Source organism: Mucor velutinosus (assembly GCF_035048745.1).
Source record: "Mucor velutinosus strain NIH1002 chromosome Unknown tig00001549, whole genome shotgun sequence".
NCBI lineage: Eukaryota > Fungi > Mucoromycota > Mucoromycetes > Mucorales > Mucoraceae > Mucor > Mucor velutinosus.
The window spans coordinates 447,627-463,859 of record NW_027041929.1 but is presented as its reverse complement, the minus strand read 5'-3'; the positions used below and the strand labels follow the sequence as shown (position 1 = coordinate 463,859).

The 16,233-nt window shown below is 40.6% G+C and overlaps 5 protein-coding genes across 5 annotated transcripts; 2 read left to right on the top strand and 3 right to left on the bottom strand.

The window, feature by feature from the left end:
* Positions 1-480: 480 nt before the first annotated feature.
* On the top strand, positions 481-939 carry ATC70_007073 (uncharacterized protein; the record flags this gene model as incomplete). The annotated part of the gene is made up of 1 exon (XM_064826339.1): positions 481-939. The coding sequence occupies one exon, from the start codon at positions 481-483 to the stop codon at positions 937-939; it is 459 nt and encodes a 152-aa protein (XP_064676437.1).
* Positions 940-4,448: 3,509 nt separating this feature from the next.
* On the bottom strand, positions 4,449-5,183 carry ATC70_007072 (uncharacterized protein; the record flags this gene model as incomplete). The annotated part of the gene is made up of 2 exons (XM_064826338.1): positions 4,449-4,987; positions 5,048-5,183. The coding sequence occupies 2 exons, from the start codon at positions 5,181-5,183 to the stop codon at positions 4,449-4,451; spliced, it is 675 nt and encodes a 224-aa protein (XP_064676436.1).
* A 366-nt stretch (positions 5,184-5,549) lies between these two features.
* ATC70_007071 (uncharacterized protein) lies at positions 5,550-6,734 on the top strand (the record flags this gene model as incomplete). The annotated part of the gene is made up of 2 exons (XM_064826337.1): positions 5,550-5,803; positions 5,861-6,734. 2 exons carry the CDS (start codon positions 5,550-5,552, stop codon positions 6,732-6,734), a joined length of 1,128 nt encoding a protein of 375 aa, XP_064676435.1.
* A 1,316-nt stretch (positions 6,735-8,050) lies between these two features.
* On the bottom strand, positions 8,051-11,167 carry ATC70_007070 (uncharacterized protein; the record flags this gene model as incomplete). The annotated part of the gene is made up of 6 exons (XM_064826336.1): positions 8,051-8,370; positions 8,423-9,341; positions 9,407-9,667; positions 9,720-9,827; positions 9,885-10,697; positions 10,748-11,167. The coding sequence occupies 6 exons, from the start codon at positions 11,165-11,167 to the stop codon at positions 8,051-8,053; spliced, it is 2,841 nt and encodes a 946-aa protein (XP_064676434.1).
* Positions 11,168-11,404: 237 nt separating this feature from the next.
* ATC70_007069 (uncharacterized protein) lies at positions 11,405-13,027 on the bottom strand (the record flags this gene model as incomplete). Its single annotated transcript, XM_064826335.1, has 3 exons — positions 11,405-11,745; positions 11,800-12,566; positions 12,621-13,027. The coding sequence occupies 3 exons, from the start codon at positions 13,025-13,027 to the stop codon at positions 11,405-11,407; spliced, it is 1,515 nt and encodes a 504-aa protein (XP_064676433.1).
* Between the last annotated feature and the right edge of the window lie 3,206 nt (positions 13,028-16,233).

Here is a 16,233-nt window from a genome sequence, read left to right as displayed (position 1 = left end):
GCCAGTCAAGGATAAACAACAAAGATGATCCAGGATAGAATGTTCTTCCTAATAGCTTTGACGGAAGAACATTTGTCGGAATTGAAACCCACTTCCAGGGACGAAAGGCCATAGGCTACCACTCTCTAGGAACCAGGATATAGATTAGCCATTTGATGGCACCACTCATGTTCCTTCGTGCTGCTTGAATAAAGACCTCTCACTTCTACTATGCATCTCAGCTCATTCTCAGATCCTCTTATGTAATATACGACGCCTAATACATTTGCCTCTCAGAGATGATCTATATCCTCAACAATACCATCTGGTTATCAATTTGTGTACTATGCTACTCCTGTCCGCCGTCGTCTTTCTTAGCTGCGTCGCCTTGTTCAAGGCGTAGGATTGAATAACTCTCGTGTGCTGGATATTCAATATCCTGTACAGAATGTGATTTCTTTCCTTGTTCATAATGACTATGTACTCACCCTCACCAAAGCCATGCATCTCCATGGTCGTGGCTGCTCTCCGTTGATTGACTTTGATCCATGTGATCCAGTCAATCTCAAAGATCCCAAATTTGCTTCTCTCTCTCGTGATCTGCGTGTCCAAAAGGCCATTGAGGTCGAAAACCTTCGCTGCCTTCGTTCGCTGTCTTTTGTCCGTCGCTCTGTCCGTATTTCTGTTGCTCGTTCTTTTCTTTTGTATGATCGCATCAATCAAGCCCAATTTGATGCCATTTTGAAAGAAGAAATGCTTGCTCGTTCCTCCTCCTCTGCTGCTACTAAACCACCATCCCGATCCTCTGATCAAGAGCGTTTAGCCAAGAAACAACGTTTGAGTTATCTTGGCTACCTCTTGCATCATGATGCTGAAACTGCCTCTCTCTTGGCTTATGCTGTCTCCCCCACTCTCTCTGCTACCAAGGATCTTGAAATGTCAGAGCCTTCTGATAACTGATTGACACCTTGTTGTTAAAATCGTTTTGCTCTCTCATTCCCACTCTCATTGTTTCTGTTTCTGCTGCCTTTGTGGTAGTGTCCGTATTCACTTTGTCCTCCTTCTCTGCTTCTTTCTCGTTTGGTCTTTGTCTCTCTGCTCATTTTGCTATATGCAAATGCCTCGTTTTCTCCTTTTTTTCTTGCTTATTTTGTGCCACTGAGGTCTGTGGGTTTATTTTGTCTGTGCTGCTGTCTGAACATCGAGGTATCCTCAATTGCATGTCTCATACACCATAGCTTCTTATTCTCTACCCTTTTATCTCACTTGTTTTACTCCTTTTTCCTGCCTGTACTTCTTTTTTACCAGTTTAATTTTTAGTTTAGGACCTTTTTTCCCTTTTCTGGACACTTGCATGTTGTTCCTGCATGGAGATCAAACTATTAATTTAAGCTTTTTTGCTGTACGTCGCTTCTCAGGACTTGCAACTAATGATCCAAAGATCGCATGCATATAAGTCTATATTTTTACATTGCTAATTCATTGTAATCAATAAACAACCATAAATTTTCGCCTGAGCTAAAGCCGGATGGATGCTTGAATGGCTCACTTGGTTAGAGCTTCATGCGGAAGCAGTAAGTATGCCGAGAGGTCGTGGGTTCGAATCCCACCTTCGCATCCATATTTTCCGCCTTTCTAACCTGGCATGTTACTCGGTTTTTGTGCTTGCACGCTTAGGTGTGCTGCGGTGCGTCTGGCCGGTTTCTACCTTGAGTCCTGTTCGTCTCCCCCGTCTTGCGGCGCGGCCATTGCCATTCTTCCTTCTGTTTCTCCTCTTCTCTGGTGGGTTTTGATGCCGTTTACTTTATTGGTCCCCTCCCTTTTAGCAGCTCCCCTAACCTTTAATTTAAAAACATGCTTTTTCCCGCCGAATCACTGTTAGTCTTGCAACATATGATCATACCGATTCCGCAGTTGACTACATTTGTAAATAAATAAAAACCAGTATTAAACTGAGCTAAAGCCGGTACTTTATATTTGTCGTCTTGATAGATAGATCTAATGGTAGAAGCTAACAAATAACTTAGAGTGTAACTAATACTCAGTGATTATGTTGAAAGATGCTGTTTATTGAATGCATTTACAACTTATATTTATACTATTTCTACGATCGATAATTACTTAATCGATATAACTTTCGAGTAGATATAGTACTTGATATAGCAACTGATAATCAGATCAATGCCTGCTATCAGTTTCCAGAACCTTCGAGTATACGCTGGCGCCTTTTAGTCGCTTTCTTCAAATCTGGCTTAAACCTAAATTTAGGCACGACAATTTTGATAAGCGTGTTGCTCTCGATGTATTGTTGGTTTTACGTGCTTTCTGGTCACGTGCATAGCTAGGTTCACTGCAAGAGTGTGTATAGGCACCATTTTAACGGTGTTGAGTTACAGTAATTCAAGATGAGGGAGGATAATCAATACAAGGCAAATAGCTGGTGCAGGCAAATCAATGAAGGTTATTCAAGTATGGATGTGGGATCATCAAGGACATACGAAATGATTGCATCAGTATTTGGGGAACGTATCTGGATTATCAAGCTATCTTTAATTAGAAGGGATTCAGGTGAAATGCGTGGGGACAGTTTAGGTCCACGCATGGAGATTACCATCATACACATTTTATGACACCAACAGCATCACTTAAGAAAACAATGTAGAACCACCAACTCATAATTAGCAACACATTTACAAAGCTTTCATCTTCTCAACATTTGGCCTTATCTATCAAACGTCAGTATTTATGCAAATCGAACAAGCAATCACTCTAAAATCAATACTCACACCCAACAAAGTCAAACACTACTAAAAGAAAACAAGATAAGCAACGCATGTCAAGATAAATCATTATTCCCACACCAACATCAGCACTGGAATAAACAACATGCGAAGAGATTTCATGGGTAACATTTGAATTGAACAAGCAATGAAGTTACAAACGATATAGAAATTGGAAAGCTATAAATAATCTTGAAGTTTTGAATAAATGAACAGCATATTATCCTTACTAAGAAATACTTTATTTCGAACACCCTTCAAAGTCTTTTCTCTAGTCTACATGTGTCATCTCAATTTTTGGTACCTGTTATTGTAAGTTGGTTTTTCAGTCGGCCAAGGTGCTACAATTGAACAGAGATTAATTGGTTGCCATCTCCCAGATTTATTGACCTGAACCTCCTCACTTGCTCCCTCATTTCTGCTACCTCGTTAATGTACTGGTGTATCAATCTTAGCTGTTTATAAAACATAAATATAGGTAAAAAAAATCAAAATTCTTAAGATATGGTGTGTAACGTACTTCAAATCTTCTGCTTTTCTTTGGATAGACACGAAATTCTGTTCATCCGCCCAGTGCAAAACTTACAAAACAGCTTAAACGTTATATATAACGATCTACATAAGATCAACATGTTTTGAGTTTCTATCAATGTTATAAGCTTTTTTGCACACATTATTCGGCTATCGCCACACTTTTACTAGAAACTATCGGTTTTGATTCATGAGAGCTTCTATTGCTTGAATTGTCTGCTTTCCAGTGCATCAGCAGCAGGTTTGTTGTGACCCCAAGTTGCAGCGGCATCACCTATCCATGCAATTAATGTACACCTTGTGTGAGATAAGTTTATCATAATAAGAGTAGTAGTTGCAACATTATCTCGAAATGGAGGCTTTCAAGCAACTCCATACTACAGCTATTTCTTCATTGTCTTTTTTTGGTCATTGTGTGTTATTCAGGTTTCTTCTACATTATTAAAAACATGCATGTCTAATTGGCAACTGTTTCAACACATGGAATTATCGCAAAAGTGCATCTTCTCATACTTATAGAGCTTCGCTTCATCCGATGATTTCGTTGCTCTGGTAATATTCGAAAAAGCAAAGCCTTTCCCTTCAAAGGATATCCATTCATTTAAGCACTAGTATTCAAATAGGCATATTGACATAAAGATGGAGTTGTTTCTTTAAAGAGCAGCATGTATTTGTAATCATGCTGATCAGAACACATGCATGAAAAAAGCAGGAGGGCTGTAAAAATCCATGAGCCAATACTAGCTACTAAATGCAAGCTAAAAGGAATTACAATTCGATACAGCTCTTTTTACTACAGTCTCTAATATACAACTTTTGACGAGCAATTTGATAAAAGGACATGCGTAATGTGTATTCCAACATCATAAGAAAGGTCGCAAATTATACAAACGATCAGCAAGGAGAAAGAAAGGGGGTATTATATATATTTATTTTGCGCTTGAATCATTTTCGATGCTTTACCAATGTTTTGATTTTTCGGTAGATGTCTTTAGGTTTTTTGTATGTTCCTAAAGGCTTAAACACAGGCATTCCGCTTCCTCCGTGTATCGAGGCAGGCTTGGGGTAGATCTTTGTAACTGCTCTTCCTAATGCCATGCTGCTCAAAAATGTAATGGGAAATGAGATAATGCCGATCATAGATTTAAGAAAAGCAACTTACTGAAGACTTTGACGTCTGTTGTGATTCAATGCAGGAGGAGAGATTTCGCCTTCTTCCTGTTGCTGCTGCTGCTGCTGCTGCTGCTCCATTATCTTTTGCGGGTAGAAATCTTCACGTCGCTTATAATAGACTAGCTTCACGGGAGGAGTAAGTGTGTCATCATCTGTTAAAAGACTATAGTTTTCCTTGAAATCGATGCTTCCAATACATGACGGAATGGGGCTCTCTAGAAGAAGGCTGCTCACTGGCATCTTGGATAGTATGCCATGATATGAAGTCAAGTTGTCGCTATGCAGGCTATCGCTATCTGTTTGTGGCTGTAGCGAGGAAACTGTAGAAGAAGTAGAGCATGTCATGTCTTGTTGTGCAATCTTGTTGTCTGTAACATTTGGTTCTAATGCAATCTTGCACTGAGTTTCAGCGGTAGACTCAACACCATGGGGTGAGGTGTCCTGTTGATTATCGTTGTGGATAATAATAGTGCCGTAGTCGCCATGATTGCTATTTGCCGACTTTGCCGTCATTTCGGGAATTGCTATGTGAGCACAATTAGCGATTCTGTACAGATGGAGCAGAGCAAAAGACGGATTCCTACCTTCCTGTTCAGAATGAGGGTATAGCTGATCCTCAACAGTAGCGTCTTGATCATTGTGCAATGAGGTTGGTGTATCATTTGCTGGAAATGAAATGAAGCGTACTTGATTAATAATGAGATTAGCCCTAACTAACATTTGAGGAATGAATGAAAATATGAAAGAGGATAAAAGAAGGATGTACTACAAGATATTGAGACAGAGAGGGCATTTTATATGTATGAAAATGAAGGGGGGGGCCATCCATCTAGGAGTTGAATTCAATATCATCAAATATATACAGTAGAGAGCACTGATAAAATCTGACGCTTGATTGGATTGTCAATTCAAGGTGAAAAAAAGGGCCCTTCAAAGAGGGTCTTTTTCTTATCTAATCCATTGGTCAACTGGAAACTGAGTTCATGTTCTTGTTTGAAACCAGAAAAAGAAAGATTTACCCAGAATCTTTTTATCTCCCCTTTTCCCTTTCTTCTTTTCCCTCTCTATTTGCTTGATTATAACAACATGAATGAAATTTTAAAAGAATCGGCATTTCTGATTACAAATGCATCAGGCCGTCATATTAACCTGTTGAACGACACTGGCCCAATAGCAATGACTGTGCCTAGCCCTCCCTCATCTGATAACTCGGATGAAAATATCAGCACTGCGGATACTGTGTTCACACCCGCATCATCATCTACTCCTGTGGAGTCGTCTTCATCAAAGAGAAAGTACCACTGCACAGAGCCAGGATGTGCGAAAAGCTTTACTACAAGGTACTATCTGCTCGCAAATGCTTGTAAATAAGTAAAACTCATGTTTTCTAATTATAGTGGTCATTTGGCAAGACATAACCGTATTCACACTGGCGAGAAGAACTTTCCATGCTTGTTTCCGGGCTGTTTGTCTCGCTTCTCTCGTCAGGACAATATGATGCAGCATTACCGTACACACATGTCTCCAAAATCTAAAAGAACGCAAAAGAAAGTGATAACCGAGGATTTACACCCTAGACCACGACTTCATGCTCACCAGAGAATTCGATCAGACCCCTATCGTGTCGAAAGACCTCTTACCATTGATCAGCATTTGAACAATTACAGAAGATCTCTACTGTCTCATCCTTCCACAGTGGAGCGCAGTAGCTTTTCATCAGTCAAATACAACATGCCAACACCACTTGGAGCTGTAGCTGCATCTCACATGCAGAAGCAGCAATTACAACAAAGCGAAGGTACCACTGCCGGATCGTCAACGCCCACAAGCAGAAGAAATAGCAATGGAACATGGTCGATAGAGCCTGTTGGACACGAGTCTTCATCATCATACACTCGCAGAGAGATGGAAGAATCCCTGGCAGCCTCCAATTGCTCAACGCCACCGCCGACTTCATCGTCTTTAGCGACAGAATCCTCTACAGAACACATGTTTTATCAACACAGACCTCTTACATACTCAAGGCCTGTAAAAAAGAGAAAAATATTCCCATTCACTTTATTACATCCAACCGGTTCTAGTGAAACAATACTACAAAAAGAACCAGGCATCACAACACCGCCGCTCGCATCGACTTCGCCTACATCCTCCATGTCGGCCTCTTTGTCTTCTGCTACTGGTAATAGCAACACGAATGCTGGCAGTGATGGAAAGGGATCGTCTCAAGCAGGCTTGTTACAGCTTGCACACATTGTAAGCACATTTGGTTGATCCCATTTTAAAAAAAAAAAAAAAAAAAAAAAAAAGACCCTATTTATCCCTTTCTTATTCCTTGTGTGATGGGCTGTATCACAACGCGCGCTTTATCTTTTCATAATCATCATCAAAGCTAACCAGGTTTGAACAAGGCAAAAATCATACTATTCTATTACACTTGTCTATCATGTACTTCTTTCTCCTCTTTCTTTTTTGTATTGCTCTTTTTTAAACGTAATAAAAAATCTATTTAAAAAAAAATCACCTTTTTCTTTTGCCATTGTACAAAGCCCCAATATCAAACTTTAAATAGCATGGATGCTCAATTCAATAAATGAAAAACATCTCGCCAAGATGCAATACATCCAATATTTGGTTTGTTGATAGAACCCTGATAACCCTGATCAAACACAAAAGGCAAATCTAACTATAAACAATCAACTGTCCAACATTCAAGTTGATTGGTTGGTATAATGCTTGCTTGCTGGATATGGAAAAGAGAAACATTCTCTGGCTTTGTTGGTTACTCAGAAATGAATTTCTTGTTGAAAACTTGACAAATAGAAAGGCCCTCAACCGTCTAGAGCTCTCCATCAAATCGTCATGAAGGCTCCACTAGAGAAACAAGGCCAAGCAAGTGCTTGTTTTCAAATGAATATAATTATAAGATTTTCCTAAATCGATTATGTCAGCTTGGGCTTATTAGCGGAGCCACCAAGACGAGGTCCCTTCCCGCCTACTCTTCCGCGGAGGGATGAGGGTCTGCTATAGGGTTGTCAGGGAACTCCTTTCCAGATACGATCTATCATAGTTTGCAGGAGTTAGTCGAATGAAAACATCATCATCATCATCATCAATGGGTTCTATACTTGGGAGAAATTACACATTTCCATGGAGGTTTATATTACGAAAAAAGTGCACACATGACTAATGAACTCAAAATAGCAGTTTTATTACCTGATTCCATGCATTTGTTCTTGTGCACATCAATTTCATCTACAGTGGTGTAACAGCTGGCCTACAAAATTGCAGTTTTTAGATCATCTACGAGACGGATGTGGACGTAATGCATGCTCATTTTTATAGCCAATCATCTTCAAAACAACAGAATATTGGAGAATGGGGGGGGGGTTTTTTTAGGTACGAGCTCAAATATAGGAGATGGCGACATTATTGTTGCACTCCAGTACAGATCAATGCTTCTAGTCGAGACTACGCTCTCATTTTTCTCAGGATGTTATGACAAGAAAGTAAGGGTCTTTATTCAATGGTGTATATACATGTAGAAGGGCAAGGGATATTTAGTATATTTTACATATTAGGGAGACAGGTTATAGTTTTTTACAGTAATTGATAGGAACCCAACCTGATCTAAAATCATCGGCTGTAGTTGCATACCACCAATCTTGGTCCAGGTAGTCTTTGTCTTGGCTCACTCGAAGAATAGTGCCTCTTTTTACATCAAGTCTGTCGTCTTCATTCATTTCAAAATCATAGAGAACGATGCAGTCAAAATCTTGGGGTGTAGGAACAGGTCCATCATCCTGCTCTAGATCAATTAGATTGCCAACCATGGGGCTGGGTGAGGTGGTTGTTGTGGCCGTGGATGCAGATAAGAACTGCGGTGAAGGGCTACTCGTGCCTCCTAGATCTTGGGCATGTGTTAGCTACATCCAACAATAAGAGCACGTTCAGTAACTTACCACTATCAGATGCCATTCTCGGTGAGTAGAGGTCTTTTGATCTCTGCTTCAGCATCATGGAGGAAGTAGAGGAATTGCTTCTTGTACTGCTGGCATATCTGTTTCTGTGCAAGATGGTGATTCTATTGGCAACATCCTCCACTTTATCCAATTCATCCATATGACGAGCAATGATGGCCTCGAAAGACTTGGCCGCTTTCATGCCCAAGTTCTGTTCCACCAGTTTAATCCATTCTCTCTGCATCAAGCCATAGAATTTTAGTTGCACCAGAGCCAATCCACCCGTCAGGATATCAAAATACTTTGCTGTCAAGCTAAAGAACTTTGGCAATTCATCCACAAGTTGTCCATTGATGGAGACATAAGCATCTGCTGATTCTTGCAGCGCTTTATCTGGTGCGTCTCCTTTTGATTTCATGTCTCGCACTCTGTCGTAGTCAATCATCTTGAGGGCTCTCTTGTGAATGACTTGTGTTGGGTTTTCAAACACTTTGAGGAAATCGTCAATGCGACTGTACACGAATCCTCTCACATCGTTGTCCAGTTCGCGAGACAAGTTGGTAGACATGTACGAAGCCATCCTGCTGAAATCGCTGATGCCATTCAGGCTCTTGACACGCACGCCTCCCCAGGAGCCATACAGTGATTCCATGCTGCACGCTAGTTGCTGTAGGTTCTCAAATCCAATCTTGACATGTCGAACCCAGCCCTGTACATCTCTTGCTAGTTGGCGCACCAATTCCTGCTGCTCTTCAAACTTCATGAGCAATGCTTCAAACACAATGTCATGTGTTGGCTCCATTGCCAATCCTGTCACTTGCTTGAATTTCTGAGCTCTTCGAGTGAGCCGCTTATTGATACCATGTCTATTTTCCACATTGTTAGCTGCGGGTTCTCTATACATATACGCTACATCCATCTTACACAACCTATGATAGGCAACTGTTAACATCCCTCTTTGTATCTCATTATGCTTCAACTTACACTTATATCCGTCTTCTTTTTATCGCCAACAATCTTCTCCACAATGTCTTTTCGTCTCTTGATTTCATTGATATTGTCTGCCACCTCTTGAATCTCTTTGACGGCGGCTGATAGGTCGTCATGATCGCTGTGTGTTGGCGGCGTCAAAGACAAGATCTCTCTCAGTAGAAGAGGATATTTGAGTACTCGCTGCACGGGTTTGATCAATAAACTACCCAAATCCCAACTTGTCGTCTTTCCCTGGATCTTCTCTTTGCACTCCTGTATAGACACATCATATTAGATCATACACTGTCAAATATTCATATCTTACATTCAGAAAGGCCTGGATCTCGGGCTGCACTTCTAGCTCCTGCAGCTTCAAAACGGCGTCCTCATGTCGCTTACAATATTCACTGTATATACTATCGATCGCACGCATCTCAATCCGCCCAAATTAGCCAGTTATCACATGAACATCCATATATTGCCAACTTACTGTTTCTCTAAACGAGGTTCCCACCGAGTCCTGCTCACAGGAGTGTTCCAGTAAAGTAACAAACGTCTTTTCAAATTCTACAATTTCAGTCAAATTCGAGAATAAATGCCGAACATCAGCCTTGGACAATCCTGCATTCATTGCGCCATCGTAGTAGATTGACTTGAGCAACGACATGTCCTTTTGATATGCTTTCTCCGTCTCCAGTAGTTCGTCAATGACTTTGATTCGTTTTGATGTTGCGTTCGAAGAAAATCCAGTGACTTCAGGCGATAGCGGATCCAAGGTGTCCATGTCTGCCATGACATTCGAATCAGATCTGCGTATAGAGTTTTTCAGTTGTTCATGTTGCTCTTGTTGCTGTTGTTGTTGATTCGTAAACCAAGAACTAATATGCCATCCTCGTTTCGAACTGGTAGATGTAGAGTTTTGCGAAGACGTGGATGTGCTGCTGATAATGCTGCTATTTCCTGTCGCTGTTCGGGATATCACACTAGGTATATGAAGCATGGACGACGCGGGCGATGCTACAGGCAAATGAGGCAAACTCTTGTAGTCGTCAGAAGGAGAAGCGGCGGGTGTTGAGGTATCTATGGATAAATGGGATTGTGTTGGCTGTTGATAATGGTATGTTCGGAAAGACGGTAATTGTTGGTGTAGTTGCTCTGGATATCTATTTGCATTGATGCTATTCATTTTTGGTTTGACTGGAAGAGCTGGAGGTCCTGTCTTTGCTGCAATGATTACTTTCTCGGGAAGATTGGGCGGACCCGTTTTTGAAGGCATTAATGGTATGGGAGTTCGGTATTTGGTCTATTGAGATAATGCATATTAATATCTCGGAAACAAACAGAGGCCTCTACAAGAAAACTTGCCTGTTGGTTTCGAATAGGTAGCGCATCATCCTGTTGAAATCTTGCTCGAATATCTTTGAATGCGAGAGGCGTTTGATCAATCTCGGCCTCTGGCTTGAGCTGCTGTTGTGAGGGTCTGTGCTGTTGCTGTTGCATAGGTGGAGGTGGAGGCTGCCTTGGGGATGATTTGATGGCAATGGAGGGCTTGCTTAACGACGGAGGTTTTGAGGGTGGCAGAGGCCTCAGCTGTCTATCTACTAGCTGATTTGTCTCAAAGACACGCGAAAGTCTATTTACAGTCGAACCACCACCCTCCAAGCTTTCATTGCCATCTTGCGCATAGTGTTGCTTTAGTTGATGAATGTGCGAATGTCGAGGTTTACTCTCTAATGTTTTCGAAAAGGCGTCTGGTGGTTGAGACCTGTCCATTTATTAAACAGTGTATGTATTCAAGAAGGAAAAAGAAAAAAGAACAAGAGAAAAAGGGAAAAAAAAAGTGGTAACCAAGCAATTATACATTTGCACCCGCAAAAACCATCACACATGTACAAGAAATTCATGAATTTTTATTGGGAATGCTTGTTAGAAAGACGCTTCAGCGGGTGTATTATTTAGAAATGCAATGGGTGATGAGAATATAATGCTAATTTTTGTCTGTGGTTGTCGCTAGACTTTGAGGAAGATTTTGCCTCTAGACATGATCATTCGAAGTACAAGCATGAACAAGGCGGATATGACTGACATTGAACCTGCAAACTGAATGGCTGCAGTCCAGCCAAACGTGTTGAACAATAGCCCAATGATGGGAGTGCCCAGCAAGTTGCCGATAACAGTGGTCATGTATGCCATGCCAAGCCCTCTTTGAATGTTTTCTACGCCAACAATGTCTGCGGTAATCACTGGCAGCAGGGAGACGAAACCGCCAGCTGTTAAACCGTACAATACACAATAGGCTACAAATGCACCATAATTGGTGGCGAATTGCCAAATCACCATGGTAAAGACGCCTATACATGTCTCAGTCAGTACACTATTCAAAAGAGCCAGTCATTTGTGGTTACCTGCAAGGAATGTACAGCAAAACATGGTGTTGAATCTTCCAGAGCGATCGGCAAGGTAACCCAAGGTGATTCGACACACTGCATTAGCAGCCGACATTACGGAGATCATGGCTGCACCAGTAGAAGTATCCAGACCAATACTTTGTACGTACTGCGGAGCTAAGAAGAATGGTGCAACATAACCAAAAGGAACAAAAAAACTAAACCCAAGCAACAACAAGAATCGACGGGAGATCAAGCTACTATCGTAAATATGGTACCATCGGTTTTTAGAGTTCAAAGATGGAGGTGGTCGATAGCGACTTGTGGCCAAGGCAGTAGAAATGCAGAGCAATCCAAATCCGAATGCGCCTTGCACTCGCAGAGCATTTCGATATCCAATGGACACCATGAGTCTCTGTGTCATTGGGGACAGGCACACACCTCCAATACCGGATCCACTAACAGCAATACCAGTGGCAAGCGCTCTTTTTGCTGTAAACCATTGTGATGGCAATGTGACAGAGGGTGAAAACACAAAGGCTGCTCCAATACCAAACAAAATGCCTTGTGAGAGATATACATGCCAAAGTTCGGTGGCAAAACTGGCCAAAATCAGCGCCAAAGGAGCGACAATGGTGCCAATGCACATGGTACCTCTGAAGCCGATCTTTTGAATGACGGGAGTGATAAACATGCCTAAAGCAAGCATGAGAGCAGAAGCAGATGTGCCCACAAATGCAATTTTGAGCAAATTTGTCTTTCCCACAAACACCTCGTCTATGTATCTTATCATCGCATTAGTGCCAATTGTTTGATAAGGATGAAAACGCACAACTCACAATTTCTGATAATTTCCCCATGCAAATGTTGTGCCAAATACAAAGAAATTGACAAGAAAACACGATAGCACAGTGAGCCAGCCTGGATTCCTTATCCCGTCTGTATGGTAAGGTGTCTGTTTAAATGGAAGCTGCTCATCTTGATCTAGTTCGCCCAAGATTGATTTTTCATTCTTTTGTGTTTGATTCGATTTCACCCTAGAAAGCGTTTGAGTGATCTCTTCTAATGAGCCTAATGCAGGAAATGGAGCTGATTCAAGCACTGCTGGGTAATCTTGTTGCTGTTGCTGTGGGCAAGTAGACGTAATATCTTCTGTGCATTGGACGGTCTTTACATCTTCTTCGTCAAAGGTGGTGTTTTGAGATTCCTCATCAAGGGATGGGCTCTGATCTTTTGATTTTGTCATGCTGTATATTGTATGGATGGACGAAATAGAGGAGTCTCTTTTTCAGATCAAACCATCCTTTATATATATATATATCGTTTTCGAATAAAAAAAAAAAATATTGACGTTACATTGAGAAGAGGGTAAAAGAAATCCCCCTTCTCTCAAACCTACCCGAATCAAATATTGCCTCATAGGCGATTCTTTTAACTGATGCTCTTGAGCTGCATGTCAATTGATGTAAATCTTGCGGAACCCTTCAGAAGAATCTCTGCTGTCTAATGTTGTTGATTTGTAATGCGAATTGCCTCTTCAAGGCCTTTATCCAGCACTCCTACAGATTGCTTTATACTACAAACAGTTTCACAAAAGGAAGGATGGACTGTGTGCAACATGAATCTTTTAGATTCTGTGATCCGCACTTTCTTTTTATAACTTTAACATTGAGATGCACTTATTAATCAACAATAGCATCATCAATGCCTGGTAGAATGTTCATTGTAGCTTGCTTTTATATAGCAGCATGGCCTTGCACGCATCGATGCATTATGAAAAGTAAGGCTAAACCATTCGACCGCATCGCTAGAGATTTATGCAGTCTATTGTGTTCACGAGTTGATGTTTGTACCATGTTTTATATTTTTGAGAAGAATATTTACCAAATAAGTTTGTGTTTGTAGATTGTTTGGTGTCCTACTTTTCATTCGTAGGCTAAGATTCAAAAGGTGCCATGCATTGTACATCATATTTGAATGATGGGTGAATGTTTTATAAGTATCCATGCACTCACGTCATTGAAGATCAAGACTCTTACTAGACACATGATAAAACTCAAGCTTAATAATCAAATCGGATATGACTCATTTTGGTTTAACTCCTGTCAAGCTTATGTTATAAGCCGAACCCTTTATTTTAAGACTTGTGGCATCGTGTGAGTATAGGAAACTGGTAGTCTACGGGTAATTTTGTTTAGAAAACACAACGGGAACCAAAAGTTGTCTCATGTATAAGGCATATATGCATACAAATATAAGCATGGGCATAAAACATCCCCAGTGTCATAAAGGCTGGTAGATAACCCAGGATTTCGGGTGGATTTCACATCAAAACAGTGATTAGGAGAACGGTAGCTCTTCTATAAGGGTTTCTATATGCCCGCAACAAATGGTGGAGAAAGGTATATATGCATGATATTTAGATATTAATGCACTGACCTACTCTAATGCTCATCAAGAGCTTTGTTTCATCCTGGAGTTTGATAAGGCATTGATTCATAGATAAAATTTAGTAACACACGGTAGCAGTGGTCATTACAATCTGATGAAATGGCCTTAGAAAAGTGGCTCCTGTATTAGGTAAAATACAATGACTGCCGTAGAGACCAACAATTTCTATGTAGGATTCACTCTCAAATATCATCATTTACAATTCTGAGCAGGATGTCAGATCTGCATTTCATATTGGGCTTCACATTTGGATGAGCAATTTGTAGCTATCTAGTCTCTCAGATATTAAAGTGCGTAACAAAAGCAAAAAAAAAATCAGTAGCAAAGGTAATCAGTAGCAGTTTTCATGTCGCAATACCTTTCTTGTGAGCTTTCAACAGCATCAATCACCTCGTTAATGGTCTTGCCAACCGCCAAATTCTATTTAAACCCAGACATTTTTTTTTCGTTTCAATTCGTTGATTTCTGATCAATTCGCGACTTGATTGATCTATTTTGATGCATTCGACTATGTCAAATGTATTGATCATCCTATGCTTCTTTAAGCTTTCTTGGAGTGCTTTTCAAGGCGCATCCAATGGTACCAAGTAATATAGATGTTTTGAATAGACTTATTGAATAATTTACGAAAATATGAAAAGAGGTTTCTGGCCAAAAAGTCGAGATTTTACATACCAAAGTTCCACAAAAATGACTTCAGAGGCTACGTTGGATCGAAAGAAACATTTTGATTCAATACATACCATAGTAAAATTCTTTGTTATCAAGGCAAAAAATGCGATCGTTTAATTTCTGAGGAAAACCATGAGGGGTACCTCATGCTTTTTGGTCGAATTCTGTCCATGTTTTTTTGGTCCCCAAAAAGTTGAGCAAAGGTGCCGGTAAGTAACTGCCAGACGAGAGCAATTGTTTGGTGTTATTATGGCCATCTAAAGCTACTTTTAACACGAAAAAAACGCGACTCAAACTCACGCAGATTTCGCTGTGTTTTGCCTACTTTTGAGTAGTAAGATGTAATGCAAACATCCTGTCTCTCCCTGTACAAGTTGTTTTCATGGATACAAATGTGGAGTATTACAGAAGAGCTAGATCCAGAGTGTCAGATAGGTTATGGGAGGTTACCGTGCGATAGTAGAGATTTGAACAGTAAAATTTTAATATATATATTGATATAACTCTCCATCTGCTTCTGAAGGGTCGTTGTTTGATCTATGGAAAATGCCATTATTATCTTGCCATTCATTATGGTAACAAGCCTTTCGACACTTTGGGTGGTTTCCTGACCTACGCTTCGCTTCGGTAGAAACCAACGTACGTTCAAACGGTTTGCGCTGCCGCGAGCCTTTGGCTAATATCGCAAATTTAATATAGCTAAAATGTTAGAAGAGCCCTGATTGTTGATTGATATAAAATCATTATTCATATGAGTGTTTATGCTTCGGTCAGAACCAACCTGCGCAGCGGCAGCTCGTGCTACTGGTTGCTCCTGCGTATCTTATCAAAGTACTGCTACTTTTATTTTGACCCTCCACTTACATAAAAAACCCTTCGTATTATCTATGGATCTGATTCTTATGTGATGCTCCACATCCATATACACGTAGCTACTTCATATACGAGCAGGCAGCATACTAATATTTCCCCTTTTTAGTTCTTAGTGTCCCTGATACAGCAAAATCTGAGTGCATTGGAGCCGCGTTTTCTCACGTTTAAGACCATTTTAGATGGTCAGAATAGCACCAAACAATTGCTCTCGTCTGGCAGTTACTTACCGGCACCTTTGCTCAACTTTTTGGGGACCAAAAAAACATGGACAGAATTCGACCAAAAAGCATGAGGTACCCCTCATGGTTTTCCTCAGAAATTAAACGATCGCATTTTTTGCCTTGATAACAAAGAATTTTACTATGGTATGTATTGAATCAAAATGTTTCTTTCGATCCAACGTAGCCTCTGAAGTCATTTTTGTGGAACTTTGGTATGTAAAATCTCGACTTTTTG